This window comes from Parasteatoda tepidariorum, chromosome 5 (genome assembly GCF_982258835.1).
Source record: "Parasteatoda tepidariorum strain Cologne lab strain chromosome 5, Ptep-v5.0, whole genome shotgun sequence".
Taxonomy (NCBI): Eukaryota; Metazoa; Arthropoda; class Arachnida; order Araneae; family Theridiidae; genus Parasteatoda; species Parasteatoda tepidariorum.
The window spans coordinates 40,609,536-40,628,106 of NC_141759.1; the positions used below are offsets into that span (position 1 = coordinate 40,609,536).

Genomic DNA, 18,571 nt, shown 5'->3' on the forward strand with positions numbered 1-18,571 from the left:
TATAAAGCTTACGTTTAAATTTTAATTATCAGTGGATAATAAAACCTTGTTCAGTTAGGTATCTGGTTTGACATTTATGACCTAATTATTGACCTAAATTTGACATTTATGAAAAAGGCTTTGTGTCAATAAATTGTCCAACAAAATGTATTATAGGATGTTATAGTGTATTGTGCTGTATGTTTATCTAATCTGTGAAGTATTTACATTATAACATATTATTTATTCATTGTTAATAATGTATTATTTTCTCACTTTATGATCATTATTTTTGTAATGTACAAAATATTTTAAGTTTGGGTTATATTGAATTACAATTCTTTCAATGTTATAAAGTGTTGAATGCGAGAGTCTATGTCTTAAATAAATAAAAGTTTAAACATTCACTGCTATTGTGTAATTTTATTTGTTCCGAATAATTACTTAGTTGTAAGATTATTAGATTTTCAGTTTCATTTTAGAGGGGAGATGAAACCCGATATCAAGAGTCTCGCAAAATGCCATTTGTACTTGTAGGAATCTTTTTCAATGAATCCGAATCGGTGTACATGCTTGCAAACCCACAAATAGTTAATCCAGACTGTAAACTTTACTGTGTGAAATGTTTGCATTTTCAGTCATCTCTAGCTTATGCCCTGTTTTTACACATTTTAAATTATTTTTTTTCCAAGCATTTATTTTAACTAAACTTTTTGCTAATTGCAAGTGCGCTTCTTGTGCATGAAATCTATCCTCTCTGATTGCATCTACAGAAGGGAATGGCTGCGTAAAAACATAGCATTAAAAATAACCTGCAGCAGATACATGTCATTCCACTATTAGTTATGTAGATTCTATTATGTATACCTTTAAAATTTCAATTTTGATCATGTATTTTACATTATTTTTTTTCTTTTAAAAAAGTTTTGGCTCAAAAAGCCTTTATTGCCAAACTTGTACTACAAAATATTCAAAAGAATATGTTTTTAAAATCATCTAGACTTGATGATTTGCCACAGCGATTTTAGCATGGTGAAACTTGAATATATACAAAATGCTTGAAATGCTTTCATTGTATGTTTCAAGAAATAAATTGAGTATAATTATAAAATAAATGGTTCACTTACAAAATTATTTGAGAATTTATTTTGTTAGCAGTGAAGTAGATAATTTTATATGTATATAATGATTGTAAATATATATTTATCACTAGAAAATATTTTTAATAATTTGTGAAGTAAATGTATTTTTTAAACTCTTTTCCTTGATTATATTAGCCACCATAAAAAGATCAAGGGATTTTTTGGTTTGATTTTAGAGGAAAAATGAAGCCTGAAATTAAGAATATCTTGCAAAGTGCAGCAGAGTTGCACGTAAGAGTGCAAGAATCTCACCAAACACAGCTCAGTAGACGCACATGCTGACTCCCAAGTATTTCATCAAACATGTAACATAATTGGCGCTATCATACATTACGCCAATGCTCGCAAAATGGATTGTAGTTGAAAGAATTGTGAAAACGTTGAATAGAACAATGTGAAAAACTCGCTTTTACATAATACGCAGTGAAAATAGATACGCTATAGAAAAAAATCTCATTCACGAAAAGGGAAAATTAAGTACATTTTAAAAACATAAATGAATTGTGAAAACCACGCTTTTGCATAATACGTATTGAAAATCGACATGGTAAAGAAAAAATCTAATTTTCAAAAAGGGAAAATTAAGCACTTTATAGAAACACCCCATGAAAAAAGTACCTAAAAGTTTAAGTGCTTTTAGAAATCGAAAATAAGCACCATGGATATTATTGTGAAAATCACATTTTAATTTATGGTGAATATCGTCACAGCAAAGAAAAATTTTTATTTGGAAAAAAGGAAAACACTTTTTACAAATAAAATAAACATATTTAAGGGCTTTTAAACGACGATGACCAAAAAACCAGCACTATTTAAAAATGCTATGCACCAGTAAGTGCATTGATGAAATTTCAACTTTTATTTAAATGAAAATCGTTCAAAATTTTACAATAGAATAAGAATAAGTGCAATCAAACCATTAAAAAAAAATTTATTATCAAAAATGATGAATTGAGAAATATGCGGTAACAGTATTTATATATACAAATCAAATATTGTAATGAAAAACAAAAAGGATTTAGTTCCTTCAAAGAAAAATTACACATTCCATCAATAATCATTGAGAAATAATATTAACATCTTAAAATATTACAAAATACGCACTTAATAGATTTAAAAAACCTACAAATTTCCCACAAATTTCAAATTCAATTAAAAACAAAATTACAAATCCGTGAAAAGAAATAAAAAGTTGCACAAGTAAAAATTTATAAGTTAATAGAGTTGAGTTACCCAGTGTTAACAAAACTTTAATTATTGTAATTTTTTTGTAACTTTGTTTATCTGATAACAATTTTTTCATACAGTAAAAATATTTTTTATAGACTTATACGAAATGAGATTATTAAAAAAAAACAGTGATAAACTATCATCTGATAGCTGAGATAATTGCTTATCTCAGTTTGTACCAGGATAATGGGACATGCAGGATTTTTTTTTTTTTTCAATTTCTAAAGTTGTATAAAGAATAACTAAATTTTTGATAAACACTTGGTAACTCATACATTTTAACTAAAGGGAATAAAAACAATGATCTAGTAAAAATACATGTACAGGTATCATTTTGTTAAAAAAAAGTCTCTATTATCAATTTATATGCAATAAATATGAAAGGGACAAACAAGTAAAATTTAACAATTGTCTGTGAACTCCATTTGATATCATAAATAACAATGTGATGTAAATAATGTTAAATATTTATCAAGCATAATAGCTAGGTGAAACTAATAAGTCAGTTATCACAGCAAGTTGATCATCAGTAAATTTAAGTTTATGGTCTCTCCAGTTGTCATAATGTGTTCTTCGAAAACTTGAAAAAGTTTTTTTAATAGTACCCTGCAAGACAAAAAAATAATTAATTTTAAAGTAAAAATATATAAGATACTTTGATAACAAAAAGATAACCCTCATGGTGAACTAAAAAAATTAATTACTTTGTACCACACATACATACAATTTTCTATAACTTAAAGCAAGTGCTATAACACTTAAGCTTTAATTTTATATTTTTTATAACCTGCCCATTTAGTTATGGAAATATATTTTAAAATCAATTATCATAATTAACAAATTTTCTTTCCCCACTTTTTTTTTGTGTTTTAAATCTTTTGTATTTTTACTTCGAATCATGTTAATAAAATAATCAGTCTAATTTTTTTTGTGCTCCTCATACTATTGTATTAATATATTTTGCTTAGGCAATATTGATACAATGTCAGAAAACTTTTTTTTTTTCATGGATATCACATTATGAGTTGAGAAAGGGGTTATATTTTTTGTGATTAATTTATTTTTATTTCAATAAAGTTTTTTTCTTTTCATGACGAAAAACTAATAAACTGAAAAAGTAAAAACAGGTAACAAAAGCTAAAAAATTAATTACTTTGTATCATACTCACATTCAATCTTCTATAACTTAAAGCAAGTGCTATAACTAGGGTTCACGCCAGTATGGCTACATGACGGCAAATGTTCTACAAACGTCGCTAAAATCATACATACGGTCGACAAATTTGTTACCTTGGAATATGTTTGGAATTTACAATATAGTAACGAAAAATAATTTTTTGCATTGAATTAATTACTAATTTTATTGTTCTAAGCTAGGTATGAAATTCAAATGTGTATTATTGAAATGTGTATAACTGAAAGTGTCAGGTACAAAAAATTTTAAGCTTAAATGTTTAAATTTCAAATTTAATTGTTGTGCTGCGTTTTGCATTCATGTACTAACAGTATAATTGTTCATGAATGAAATTTATATTTTTGGCTTTTTTAGAATTGACCCCATTTAAAATTTAATAATGTTTAAATAATTAATTTTTAATATAATATTTTGTTACTTCACACTTTCTCTGTTTTTCTCATTTATTTATTTATTTCAGCTCATCATTTTAATCTATATGTTGAAATCCAGAGTTAAGATGAAAAAAGAAGATTTTATTTTATCCATTAAAAAAATTTAGAACCAGAGTTAAGATGAAAAAAGAAGATTTTATTTTATCCATTAAAAAAGATCTAGATTTTTTTATTGCAAAAATTTCCAGAAAATACCATTGGCCTGTTGAGGGTTTTTCTGAGTGGAAGGCTAAAATTATTGAAAGGGTTAGATTTAATTTATTTAATACCAGTTTTAGTTCTTTTCCTAAAGGTACTTTTATTGATTATGATTTATCTAGAAAAATTAAAAATCTTAAGGATAAATTCATTGTTACTGTTGTAGATAAAGCTTCAAATAATTTTTGTATTATGTGTAAATATTTTTTTAAAAAATTGATTATTGGAGAATATAATGCAAATAATACCTATTTAAAGTTAAAAGAAGATAAAAAAGTTATTGAAAAAAGAATTATTGCATTTAGTAAAAAATTAAAATTTAAATTAAATAGGATTACATTTCCATATTTATTTCCAATAGTTAAATTTCATAAAAATCCAATTAAATTTAGGTTTATAGCATGTGGTACTAATAGTTATAATTCTGATATTAGTAAAAGGTTTTTTTGTTTTTTAAAAATTATTTTGCTTAAAATTAAAAAGGAGAAAAATATTATTATTGAAAGTAATGTTGAAGTTTTGGATTTTATTAAAAGTAATGATATTTCCAGCATTAACACTTTTGATTTTGAAAATTTGTATACCAGCATACCACATGAAAAAATTATTGAGTTTTGTGAAGGTATTTATGACAAGTATTTATTTGATGAAAAAATTGATAGGTTTAACTGGTTAGATTTATGCAAGTTTAATCTTTTTGAGAATGTTATTTTTAATGGTTTAGATTTTTATAAACAAATTATTGGAATTCCACAAGGTAATTCCTTTTCTGGGGCTTTTGCCAACATTTTTTTGCACTTTTTTGAGGCTAAATTTCTTGAACATAAAGTACTTAATGCTTTCCGATATATTGATGATTTGATTTTGTTTAATTGTGACGATTTTAATTTTATTTATACAATTTATCCTGGTGATTTGGTCCTGAAAAAAACTAATGAAAATTGCTTTGATATTGAATATTTAGATTTTAAAATTGATATTGTTAACAATTTTATTAAAATTGGTGTGTTTGATAAAAGAAAAGCCTTTAATTTTAATGTTATTTTTTTCTGCAACTTTAAAACTAATTTGTGTAGTAAAATATTCAAAAATCTTGTTTTTTCGCAATTAGTTAGGATCAAGAAAATTTGTAATAATGTTGAAAGTTTTCGAGAAGCTGTGGATAATTTTTTAAATAATTTGAGTAAAAATGATTTTCCTTTTAATTTTTGTAATGTTAATTTTTTAATTAAAAAAATGATTGATGGTTTTTAGGTTTTTTTTATATTTTTTCTTTTAACAGGGCGCAATTCTAGTCTTAACTGAGCAGCCCCAGTTAAGCATTCTATTAATTTATCTACGTATCTCCTTCTCCTGACCTTATCATATCATTTTTAAACTTTTACTGCGCATTATTATAGGGGGCGTTGTTTTTCAGTTTTTAGTGTTTTCTTTTCCTCCGCTTTTGAAGTTGATTCTTGACCTGTGACTGTGAGTTTTTAATTTTCTGATGATTTTTATTGATTTTCTTTTCGTAATTTGTTTATTCTTTTGAATGTATCTTGTTTTTCCTGGACCTCTATACAAAACCATCGGGGTACTGAGGGAGATATTTTAAGCTTTTGCTTCTCCCTCAAATAGAAATGGTTTTGTTTTTAATGGCTACCGGGGCCGGTACCCCCTGAAGACGTCGGCTTCGGTGGTCGTATTTTTGTTTTATTTCATTTGTTTTGTATTGAATCTATTTACTAATATTATTTTAGATTTTTTCACTTAATTTTAATAAATACAAATGTTTAATCATTATGGGGTGAACCTAGTTAGTTTTAGGGTCTTATAGATGGCAATTAATAATTTTTGATGTGTACCATAACATGAATTATGTAACTATAAAGTTTGATTTTTTTCTCAACTTTGTCTACCATATTAAGCTTTCAGACATGTAAATGAATGCCTAAGTAGTCCCAGTAGAACACTAAATTTTCATTGCTGGTATGAACCATAGCTAGAACTCTACTAAGCAATAATTCCACATTTTATAACCCATCCACTTAGTTGCAGAACTGTATTTTAAAATCATTTATCATAAATAACAAGTTATCTTTCTCTTTTTACTTTTTTTAAAGTTTTTTTAATAAATTTTTTGCATTTTTACATCAAATCATAATCCAATCAATCGTAAAAAAATCTAATTTTTTTCAGTCTTCACACTATTGTATTAATGTATTTTGCCTTTGTGATATTAATATTATGTTAGAAAGCACATTTTCTAGGGGGATATACCGTTGGGATTTGAGAAGGAAGTTATATTTTTTTGTGATTAATTTTTTATTCCTTTAATGAATTTTTTACTGACTAATCTGTATTTTTCTTTTCTTAAATTATCTTTTATCAGTTATTCTTATTAATTTTCTGAGCGTTTTTTCTTTTTTTTCCATGTGTGATAATCTTGTATTAACCCTTTGATACAGGTGGGACACTGATGTTCTTTACAAAAAAAACAGTCTAATAATTATTAAAGAAATCTAAATATCATTTGTACTAAAATATCAAAAAAATAGTTTGAAAAAAAATGTCATTCAGATTTAAAAAATTCATCAATAATTGATTTTGTAAATTAAAAAATTTTTACTAATGAATAATTGTTTCTCTTATATCTAAATAAGTGCAAATTGGAAAAATTATTATTTGGAAGTGAGCAAAATTTGGAAGATTTAACTTTTAAAGCAGAAAAACATGCTGGTGTTTCATGTTGTATTTCATAACCATAAATTATTAAAATGCTAAATATATTTTTCACTTATTTTAACCTAAATTAATATAAAATATCAAAAAAAAGTGTATAAAATATGTTTACTAAAATTCTGCATCAAAGGGGTATGGTTTCAATGTACTTGCAGATTCATGCCAATTTGTGTGTAGTAGTCAATATAGACATCATTAACTTCATAAAATCTTCATACATGCATTTTTATTCCGATGAGCCTATGTTACCGTTGGATACTAAGAAGCAATTAATCCCGAGAAGCTTTTTTAAATCAATTTGTAATGCATTTTAGTTGACCCTATCCAGTGATGCAGAAATCCAATTCAGAGCTTCCAGAACATTTATTTTTGCTTCTGCAGCACCTTGCATGTCACCAGATTCAAGGAAAAAAATGATTACCCTAACCAGTTGTTTAATGAAGCAGTCTTTAGATAATTGCATAATTCCAAGATTCAAAAATTGAAGTTTGCTGGAAAAAATTTCACTTGCAAATTGCACAATTTAAGCTTTCGTACTTCCCATGTTTTGCCCATCCCACCACCCTTTTGATTTTCACTCAAGGGGAAAATCCCCTCTCACAGACAAAAGGACAATTATGTAGAATAGAAAGAATGTCAGAAAATATACGAGCAGCTAATAAAAGTCTCACCCTTTTTTAAAAGAAAACCCAGAAAAAAATTTGCAGGGAAAAATTTATTTCATACGTTCGTAAAAGAAACAAAGCAGGATATTTTTAAAAATAGTAGGATAACACCCGGGCTAATTCAAGATTATCTTTATAGACAATTTTTATGGATCAGCAGAAAATGACAACAAAAACAGACAGCGTAAAATCGAGGTTGCACTGCATATCTACACAATGCAATTAGCTTAAAAGCCTTATACCATCAATAACAGTTACAATAACACATAGAAAAAAAATGTAAATAAAAAAGAAGCTGGTTTAAAAATGAAATACTGTATATTAATGTTTCAACTGGCCTTAATAATTTAAGTGAATGCAACAAAACATCCATCTTTAAATTCTTTACCATCTTAAAAAGTACTCACTGATATTGGTTGTGGATCATTTAGATGATCACCAAGGAGGACTAAAATTTCTGGGAGAAATTCGGGCACATCGTATGGATAAGCATTTACAATAGAACACAGTCCTAGCACACCAGCGTGCCTTTCTCTGAGCTCATCAGGCTCCAGACTTCTAGGACCATCTTTGGTTGCTGGCTTGTAAACAAGCTTCCTTTCACTCTTTCTTTTGAAAGTATTCTGAAAAAATATATTTTCTAATAAACGGCATAATAAAGTAAGAAATTTAACAATTTATTAAGTTATATAAACTTTATAAATACATACTTAACAAAAGCACAGCATTTCCCCAGGTGTTATAAAGTGCTAATTTTTACAATTCTAAAAAGTGCTTAACAGTTGTGTTTAAAAATAGTTTTTTGAAGAGTAATTTCACTCCTCTCGAAATTTTAGAGCAGTGAACTTTGATTATGTTAGCAAATTATCCCTATTTCATTATACAAATACATTTTTTTTTTGCTTTAACAATTTTCAAGCATTTCAGAAATTCACATCATAGGTACCAATTTTGGTAGTTTTTCAGGATGTTAAAAAAAAAAAACTAACAATTTTAACAAAAAATTTAGAGAGTATTTTCACTCCTGGTGAAATATTTCAGGCATGAAACTGAAACCTGGCATGTGAAATGGCATCTAAATGCCTATTGGCAGACTCTGCCTAACAATACTTATTTTCAATCAGTAGCCCTTTAGAATAAGTTTATTTTCCTTTTATTCTTTTTTGGAATGGCTAAATTTTATACCCATATCACTTAACCACATATATGTGCTAGAAACTATGTACTAGTGAAAATTGGCTGAAATGGCAACTTTTGATATTGACATGCAAGTAATTTTACATGTGGTGCATATTTTAACTACTGATATTTTAAGAAAAGGATTGAACTTATATTAAAATTTTACACGACATTACATTACTTTTTGTATTATTTAAATATTAGATTTAAATATTGAATTTTTACTTTCTATTGTTCTTAAGAGTTTGAACTAAGCTGTAAAAGCATTTCATTTGGTTGAAAGGCATATATTAATTGTGAATTCACAATTAATTAATTAACTCTTAGCTAAATTCCATATAAAGTGCTTATTTTTAGTTTGAAAAGTGGAAAGGGAACCTGTGGAATCTGCTGCTTAATTAAAATGCTTCATTGGTCACACATAATTTTAGAAGATAACATATTTAAACTGTTATTTTTATTTCTGGTATTACAATTGTAGGGTGATAATTTTTATAATCTAAAGCATTATTTTCATTATTTTACGAAAGGGTGAAACTATACCTACAAATCCAAATAAGAAAGAGAAATCTATAAAAGCATGAGTTAGTGTTTGTAAGCCAACCTTAGCAACCCTACAAACTCTCTTCACTGCTTGATATAACTTTGCAGCAATTCCCCCCACCCCAAAAATGGGCAACTTTTCTGAATTTTGAGTTCAAAATTTGAATTCGAATACTCAATATGAGAAAAATCCCAAGAATTGTGAAAAATTTAAGGACAGAGATAAAATTTCCATTTTTTGAAACACACATGACAGAGCTAGAATTCATACATAAGTTGATAATGATGCATCTAAAAGGTGTCAAACAACATTTATGCCTCTCTTTTTTTTCATAATTTACAATCAAAACTGGTAGTCTATAGGTTTTTAAGAAGTCTACATTTCTATATTCATTCACATATTCATTTACTAAAATAGCAAACGAGGAAATATAATCTTTACCACCAAATCATCTGTCAATTTAAAATATTCACAGTGTAAAAATCCACACAATGTTATTGAGGCAGATTCACGAACCTAGAAGTAAAAATTATGATTAGTTATATAAGAATTGCTTGGTAAAAACTAAATGTATAAAAAACTATATAGATAATATGAGAAGGAAAAACTTCTGTCACTTATGTTCGAGTGCCAACTTATTAAATTCTCGAAAACAATTTTTTTAAAATTTCTTTATTAAATATTAAATGGTGGATATTATGAAATGTTATATTTTTCTTTAAAAAAAGTGTGTACAATCTTAGGTGTGTACTGATGTTTTTTTTTCTCGTTGCTTTTTAATTTACATTCTTTCAAGAAACATGGCTTTGCTAGTGGAAATTGTAAAAAAATAATAATAACAATGTTGTGGACTATTGAAATTTTATTTTTGCTAATTACTTTTAACAGAGGCTTAAAACTTAAAAAATTAATTTATTCATTTTAATAATTAATTAAATGCTTATGACATTGTTTATAAAAAATTCATTTATTATTTTATATGTAACTGTTTTCCTGCCAAAAGTAGGTAAAAATTTTGAGCTCTGATACTAACATAAGTATTTTAAACAAAATTAATAATTTAGCTTGAATAATTAGCATGTTACATTCAGATCTTATATTAGTGGCATCACAAATATATACATTCATATTAAATTTAAAAAACTGCATGTTGCATGTAAAAAACTCAAACACAAGTCTTCGGCACAGTACATTAGATAATAAACAGGATGAGCAGAATTAAAGTAAGTATTTAAAACATGATTATAAGAAAACTGTCTAACTGTCTGTATTGAATTTGCGTTAAATAATAATTAAACAGATTGATTTTTTAAAAAGAAATAATAGCTATATTTTTCACTACCAGGAACTAAAGTGGTACTGTAAACCAATTTTCAGGTACAGCAAGAGCAGGAAACAAACATATTACATGCATTTTGATATTCACATCGCATTGCCACTTATAATCGGTTTTTTCACCTTCATTTTAAAACATAATTTTAGCAGTCCTAACTACCCTTGCAATATCATGTTATATGCATATTTTCCCTAAAAAATCAGGTTTTTTCAAGTTTGTACCATGTTAAATGCTTGTATGTTATTGGCTTATAAACAATGAGTTTTTCGGTGATATAGGACAAACCTCCAATTAATTCCTTTATACACGAAAAACTCTACATGAAACATACTACTGCTAATGCATTTTATAAAATGTAAAATTTGAGAGCAACATCAAATTGTATGTAAATAAATGCTAATTTTCTGTACTTGCTATGGTTAATTTACTCCAAAAAATAGTCTTAAAATGCCATTTTAACCTTCTGTGGTAAAAAATAAAAGTACTTTTATTTTTTAACCTTCTGTGGTAAAAAATAAAAGTACTTTTATTTTCTATTAAAAATCAAATTCATGTGGTCTTAATTCCGCTTAATAAATTTTACAAACACACAGTAATAAATTCAGTATCTAAAATGAAGTTTCTGCTTTTTTAATCCTTAAAAACAAAGAGAAAAAGTAGATTCGTGAAATACTACAAAAATCAATACTAAAAAAATGAGGTTTTATAAAACTAATAAAAATTCCATAATAATTTTTAGTGCTATATAATATTTTTGTAACTAAACAGTAATTAATTTCAAAGAATAATTAAAAAAAAAAAAAAAAGAATTTTTAAAATTCTGTGAAAGTTTAGATACAAGTTATATGAAAAGGATATTTTTAATTAAAAAGTATTTAAAATCAACAGTTCGAATTTCCTAATAAAAAAACATCTGAGCTTTAATGAAAAGCTCAAGTGCTAATTAAATTTAAAAGTAAGAAACTAACTTCGACTCTTTCATCTTGAAGTAAAAGGAGAACCATTTCATAGATTTCTTTTTTCCAAGACTCATTAAGTAACACAGTATATAGATTAGAAAAGACCATTTGTTGTAAAAATGCAGCAATAGACATTCGGGAATGCCATGAAGTGCCAGTGGATATCTATTCAAAGAAATATTTTGGAAGTGAATAATTAGGTGCATTGCAATATTTTAAGTATTTAAGAAACTTATAGCAGTATATTTTTAAAGACATTTCAAATTAACAATATAATCTTCCTTGTGAAACACTGAAGTTATCATTATTAAAGAAGGACCAGCTGATAACTATTCCAATACATTATAATATTAATCATCTAACTCTCAGAAATTGGACCTGATATTAATTTGTGTTTCAGAATAAAATATGGAAGATCATCAGTTGAAACGAACAATGAAATTTGACCATTTAAAGTAAAGGTAACTTATAATAATAAGGGTAAAAGCATGGGTGCAAGTTGGAAAAAAGGCCAAGACTGAATTTTTGACTGAAATGCTTAACATACACAATACCCCCCTGACATATGCAAAATATCTAAGAAAGCTTTACCATAATACATCAAGTTTAAATACTGTACAAAAAATATTTATTCATCTGTCTTTTGATAAAATAACAACAGGACATAAGAAAGTAGACCAATAACGTAGACCTAAAAAAAATTTTAAGGGCAGAAAAAAAATAAATTCCGATTTCCGTCTTCGAGTCAGTCTTGTTTCCGTCTTACTTCCGTCCGCGGACATTTTCGAAAGACGGAAATCCGGCCTGGGGACGGAAGACTTGCACCCATGGGTAAAAGTAAGGTAAAGGTTACTTATAATAATAAGGGTAAAAGTAAGGTAAAGGTTACTTATAAGTATAAGTACTAGGTTAAGGTAATTAGTTTAATAAATTACTTTTTTTTGATAATAGAAAATTCTTTTAAAGTTTGTGATTACTACTGATCTAAGATTGACAACACCAATTTACGGTTTTCAAATTATATAATAAATCAAAAATAAATTTTAAATAGAGATTATTAATATATGCTATAAATTTGGCAGAAGCCAACATTTGATAATCACGTGAGATGAAATTGGTTTGATAAGGATATTAATTTGCATCTTGAACTGTTTGCTTAATTTAATTAATACAAAAGTTCAAATTTAAATTAAAAATAATATCTTGAACATGATATCTAAATTTCAATAACAGTTAATTTCAAAGCTAAATAAATACAAAGGTTGGAAAAAGTAAAATATATTTATCAGCATATACATTTATTTTTACAAAAATATGGCAATAGAAAGTTCTGTACGGAATTGTTCGAACTTCAGCAAGTCCGGAAATTAGATTATTGGTATATTTATAACAGATTATTACGTTTATAAAAATTTTTCAAGATTAATAAATATAACGTGTTATTCAATAAAAAATTAACAAATCAATGATAATTAACACCAATTTGATACAATGTTTTCTTATAAATTAAAAAGAAAATAAATAAAAGTGAACAAATAATAATTTTAACTTTTACCTTCATGAATAAAGACACATTACGTTTTTATTTTATTTTTTTCGATTTGATGTGAAGAATTAGCTGAGCAGATAATCAGATGAAAATAAAAAAAACGCCCATATTTTAAAAATAAATTAATCTAATTTAATTAAAAAAAATATATAAAACAAGGAACAGAATTGTGTAGATTTTGTAAATAGAAACAATTATAATTTAAATGGAAACAAAGCTTGTCTGCTGGTGTTCTTTTCAAATACTATTAATTTTCAGCATCCTCAATATTCATAGTTGTGTATTCGTTTAACCCAAGTTTTTTTTCTTCTTTAACTGTTCTCATCTTTAAAACAAAAGTAGAATAAATGTTTAGGGAACAGAAAAGCAGCAAAAAGTAAGGAAACTTCTAATTTTATTAATATCTTTTTTTTTAAACAAGATCGAAAGTATTTGTCTAAGATACATTTATAGTAAAATCAATTGTAAAAACTAATAAGAATCCTAAGAAACAAACCTTTTTAACTGTTTGAACAGCAGCTTCTATACTATCTGGACACAACAAAGATTGTCCCAATATAGCTATTGATATATTACACTCTCTTTTTAATTCTTCATCTGAAGTTTCATTTCCTACGTGGCATAGCTACAATAAAGAGAAAAAGTGAAACCTTTTGAAAATGTCTATAGCACTTAAATGTGCAAGTTTTTCAAAATAAAAAAAAAAGCATTTTAATCTCTCAGTTTTTCTACAATGAGAACTTTTGTGTTTTCTCATCGTTTTGTCTCAATTTAATTTTTAGTAATAAAAAATTAAGAGAATGTAAAAGAAACTAAACATTATCAGGCTACATAGCTGATTCTCTTAACAAAAAATAAGTACCTTTAAAGTACTTTCTAAGCACTGAAAAAATATTTGTAAGCACTATATACATTAATAAAATGCAAAATAATTTTCAAAGACTTTACATGATTATGATAAAGTACCTAGTTTCTGACAAAGTACTCTTTTCTTCAGTATATTAGCCACCATAAAAAGATCAAGAGATCTTGCACAATGCAGCAGAGTTGCACATGAGAGTGCAAGAATCTCACCGAACCATGCTCAGCAGATGCACATGCGAATTCCCAAGTATTTCTTCAAACATGTAGCATGATTGGCACTATCACACGTTAAGGATCGACGGTTTGAGGAAATGGATTGTGGTTGAATGAATTGTGAAAACGTTGAAAAGAACAATGCCAAAACCACTCTTTTGCATAATAAGCAGTGAAAATAGACACGGCAAAGAAAAAAATCTTATTTACGAAAAGGGAAAATTTAGCACATTTTAAAAACACCCCATGAAAAAAGCACTCTTAAGGGCTTTTAAAAAACGAAAATCGAAAATAAGCACCTTTAAGCACTTTTTCAAAATGCTACACATCATGATTATCATATTTTCACAAATTTAATAGTCTGCTTGCAACAAATAAAGTTTAAGTATATAGACAAAGCCCATAAAGCTTCATGTTCATAAACATACTTCACACTTTCTTTTAAACATTATGGAAGAATAAGATTAGTAAATCTCCTTACATGTTTCTTATAAATTTTACAAATTTAAACATAAAGTTATAAAAATATAACTGCATAAAACTACATACCAAAGGCAAAAACTGATAAATTTCAGGAGGAGCAGCACATATCGACTTGGCACCATTAAACGTTATCCAGCGACAAACTGTAAAAGTTATGATTATAAGTATATTTTAAAAAAATTACCAAAATCTCTTTCATACTAATCTAATTTATTCTATTTAAGTAAATGCTTATCACTTATCATTTTATTAGAAATTCATTTTGATTTTATTTTATTTATTTTTTTTTCAACATTTCATGTTTTATGTTTATATTATGCTAGATAAAACATTTCATGTTTTATGTTATGTTAGATAAAACATTTCATGTTTTCTGTTTATGTTATGTTTATAAAAGACATTATTTTTTGTTTATGTCTTTTATTATTTCCATTTGGATGATGACTTATATCCTTTTACAGTAGTTAAACAAGATTGATGAGATAGAGAAGTGGGGTGAAAGGAATGGGGGTCGTAAAGCGAGAAACTAAAATATACCATGTGCAAATGTTATTAATATAGAGTGAGACATTGAGATGAAAGATTTTGAACATCTGCTATGGTGGGCTTTAATTACTATCTTTTAACAATGGTGTAAAAAGAAATTTAAAATTATCATACTTCTTAAGATTTAGTAACATTTTCCTAACTTCCTTACTTGTTCGAAAAAGGTTTTCTGCCTTCTTTTTTTCTGGAGGAACATCAATACATTCTGCTATGCTATCTTTGTCATTACTATCTTTATTGGGTTGCAGCAACTCTAATTTGGGTAGTAATGAATTTATGAAAGGAATCCTTTTGGGTGCAAACATCAAACATGGTATATTTGCTTCAGGAATGTCATACATAAATATATATGAGAGTAAGCTAGAAGTAGATGGAACAATATTCAGGACATTGAATGCACTAAAAGAAATAAGCAACATAAAAGATTTTATACTAATATTACCTTCCTAGCTTTTCTCTCACATTTTGGTACGAATGATCTAATTTAGGCATTGCATAGTCTAATACCCTGTGTAATAATTCAAAAGCTCTCCATTCTTGCTGGCTAAGAAGACCAATAAGTAGAAATATCCAACTAATAGAAAAACATTTTGTCAGTATATATTTTATAATTTTGATCTATAAGCAATGTGCAATATTTTGCCTAAAATTTAACATAATAATAAAAAAAACTTTTTTTTTTTAAATTTATTTTTGTTAACAACATTATTATAGCTGTTAATGATGGATTCTCCCTAGTATTTCAGTTCTGTATTTAAAGGCAGGGGTCTGTCCAGACATTTTGTGAAAGGTCCGGTTTTTGTGAAATTGTGAAAAAAATACTCACATTCTTTCAATCAGGGTCCTGCTTTTATGAATTTGTGCAAATAGGGTTCGGTTATTGCAAAAAAAAATTTCAAGGAGTTTTTTAATTGTAAAAAAATACAAGATTATGTTCAGCACTGTAAAATTATAATAAAAAAAATAAATTTTCAAAAATGAACAATTACTGCTTCTAAATTAGAGATGCAACATACAAATATTTGGTATTTAGCCTATACTGCTGAAAGCAGAATAGTATTCATATCGGACGAATAATGGAAGAATTGTCTGCCGAAGACATAACTTTAATTCGTTTACATCCATCTTTCTTGTTTTCTGCCCTGGGAAGGGTTTATTCAATTAACAAAACAATAATGAAGATAAACAAATTTGTGAAGGGTCCGATTAAAGAAAAATCTTTTTGTGAAGGGTCCGTTTTTAAGTTAAAATATTTTGCGAAGGGTTCGTTTTAATGAAAAGATATTTTGTGAAGGGTCTGCTAATGAACCCAAATTTCTTCTAAACAGACCCCTGAAAGAGGTAATAAAATTCAAAGATTTTGTTTTAATTATTGGATTTTTAAATTTCATTTAAAATGATTTGAATCACCACTATATATAAATAAATAAATTATATATTTCATCCATCATATATATTAATGCAAGTTTTTTCAGCATTGTACCCTCATTTAAAAAATGAACTAAGAGTTCTCTCTCTTCCAAAGAACTAACTTGGCGATTAATAAGCTTCTCTTATCAAGCTTATAGATAGCAAGAATGTGCAGTTATTGTACTTTAACACTAGGTTTTGCGACCGGGCATAGTCCACTCATAACGTCATAATGGCTAAAATAGTATGTTTAAGCCCTGGCAAATTAAAAACTGTTTGTATACAAAATTGCATTTTAATTATCTTTTCGCCTCCCTAACACTTATTAAGCTCATACGCAACACAAATAAAAGTTGGGATCACACAAACACAGTTAACACTAAATATAACAACCCCTGTCACCCAAGACATTAAAACATGAGGGTGTTAAATCAAAAATATACCAATAAATATTTACTCATAACTAATGAATCTGATGCTAATTTTAGTAAAATCAAAGTCACATTTAAAAAAGAAATAGGAAACTGATAAAATAATACTGACAATTACATGTTATATAACAGAGTGAAGTACTAAATTATGCACTGATAAGGAGTAATTATTCTCATTAAATAGCATATGACCTAAGAACTGCTGAGTCTGAAGAAAAAATAAACAAAAAGAAGTGAATAACACACGTTTTAACTCGCATTTTGTAGCATGTAGTGATTTAAAAGCATTGAGCCAAAATATATAGCAGGCGTTACAGTCACAGGGTTCCTACACAGCTTTTGAAAAATAAAATTGTTAGTCAATTTATCTCCCCTTCTAGAAGAATTAAATATGCATCACATATTTATAATCAATGTTATCTCTAAATTGAGCACATGTGTGGTGGTACATAAGAATTTGAAAGATTGCTCAAAAATATTGAACGCAACATTTCAAACAAAAATATTTAAAGTGCACTGTAATTTACAATTGTAACTAATTGCGTTGCAACTCAAAAATATTTCCTTATAATATACTGAAATTTCAAATGCATTTCTTACAAATTAAACCATTAGACTATGAAATTTGACAAAATAACAATAAACAAGTTTACTGATTTTAAAATACTTATTTAACCAGACATTGAATTTGTAAGTAAAATCAAAACTTTACTAATAAATTCAATATTGTGAATAAATATGAATAACTAATTTTATTTATGTCTAATCACAATTTAAATTAGATACCTTAAATTATAACTTATGGATGAACTTCAGTCACTTTATTATTAAACAAAATCTTTTACACTAGGGAACCGATTATCTGGAGCGATCGGGACCATCGCTATTCCGGATAACTGATTTTTCCGGTTATCTGAATCGCCACAAAAAGCCGTTTTCTTTATTGTTAAACCTAACAAAAAAAAAAAAAATATTTGGAAATAATCTTAAAAAGAAGAAAAAACGATTAAGTAATACACTAATGATTATTTTCAAAATGATAAGGTCAATAATGATCTTTCAAATAAGAACGAAAAATCCTAAAATCTTATGAGAAAAAAAAAAACTTTTTTTTTTAAGAAAAAAATGGCGGGAAAATTAATCGAAATTCGTTCCGGTTTTTTTGGTTTTCTGATTTCCGGATAACGGGTTCTGTACTGTACTATAAAAAAAGCTTATTTACTATAAAAAAAGCTGACTCAATTCCGTTAGATAAAGTTCTAGACACAAGTATTTGTTACCTGCGTAGCTCAAGAAAAAAAAAAAAAAAATGGGGAACTTTGTTTATAACTACAAAATAATTTTGATAAAAAATATTACTTTCTAACTAGAAAATATTACTTAAAATTAAAATATTACTTAAAATATATTACTAATTACTTTAAACACACAATTTTTTCAATAGATGTGATAGTAATTACACACTCCCGCAAAATTTGAGTTACGAAAAA

At 26.8% G+C, this 18,571-nt stretch overlaps 1 protein-coding gene across 1 annotated transcript in view; it reads right to left on the minus strand.

Annotated features, from left to right (window-relative positions):
- Positions 1-2,035: 2,035 nt before the first annotated feature.
- The window catches only part of LOC107438063 (proteasome activator complex subunit 4), a 77,101-nt gene continuing 60,565 nt past the window's right edge, over positions 2,036-18,571 (minus strand). The window contains exons 38-45 of the mRNA XM_043050390.3: positions 15,683-15,814; positions 15,392-15,600; positions 14,761-14,837; positions 13,631-13,759; positions 11,595-11,750; positions 9,732-9,806; positions 7,975-8,190; positions 2,036-2,957 (exon numbers count right to left, since the gene is read on the minus strand). Of these exons, the coding sequence (XP_042906324.2) occupies positions 2,823-2,957; positions 7,975-8,190; positions 9,732-9,806; positions 11,595-11,750; positions 13,631-13,759; positions 14,761-14,837; positions 15,392-15,600; positions 15,683-15,814 (1,129 nt within the window). The 3' untranslated portion in view covers positions 2,036-2,822. The remainder of the gene's footprint in view (positions 2,958-7,974; positions 8,191-9,731; positions 9,807-11,594; positions 11,751-13,630; positions 13,760-14,760; positions 14,838-15,391; positions 15,601-15,682; positions 15,815-18,571) is intronic.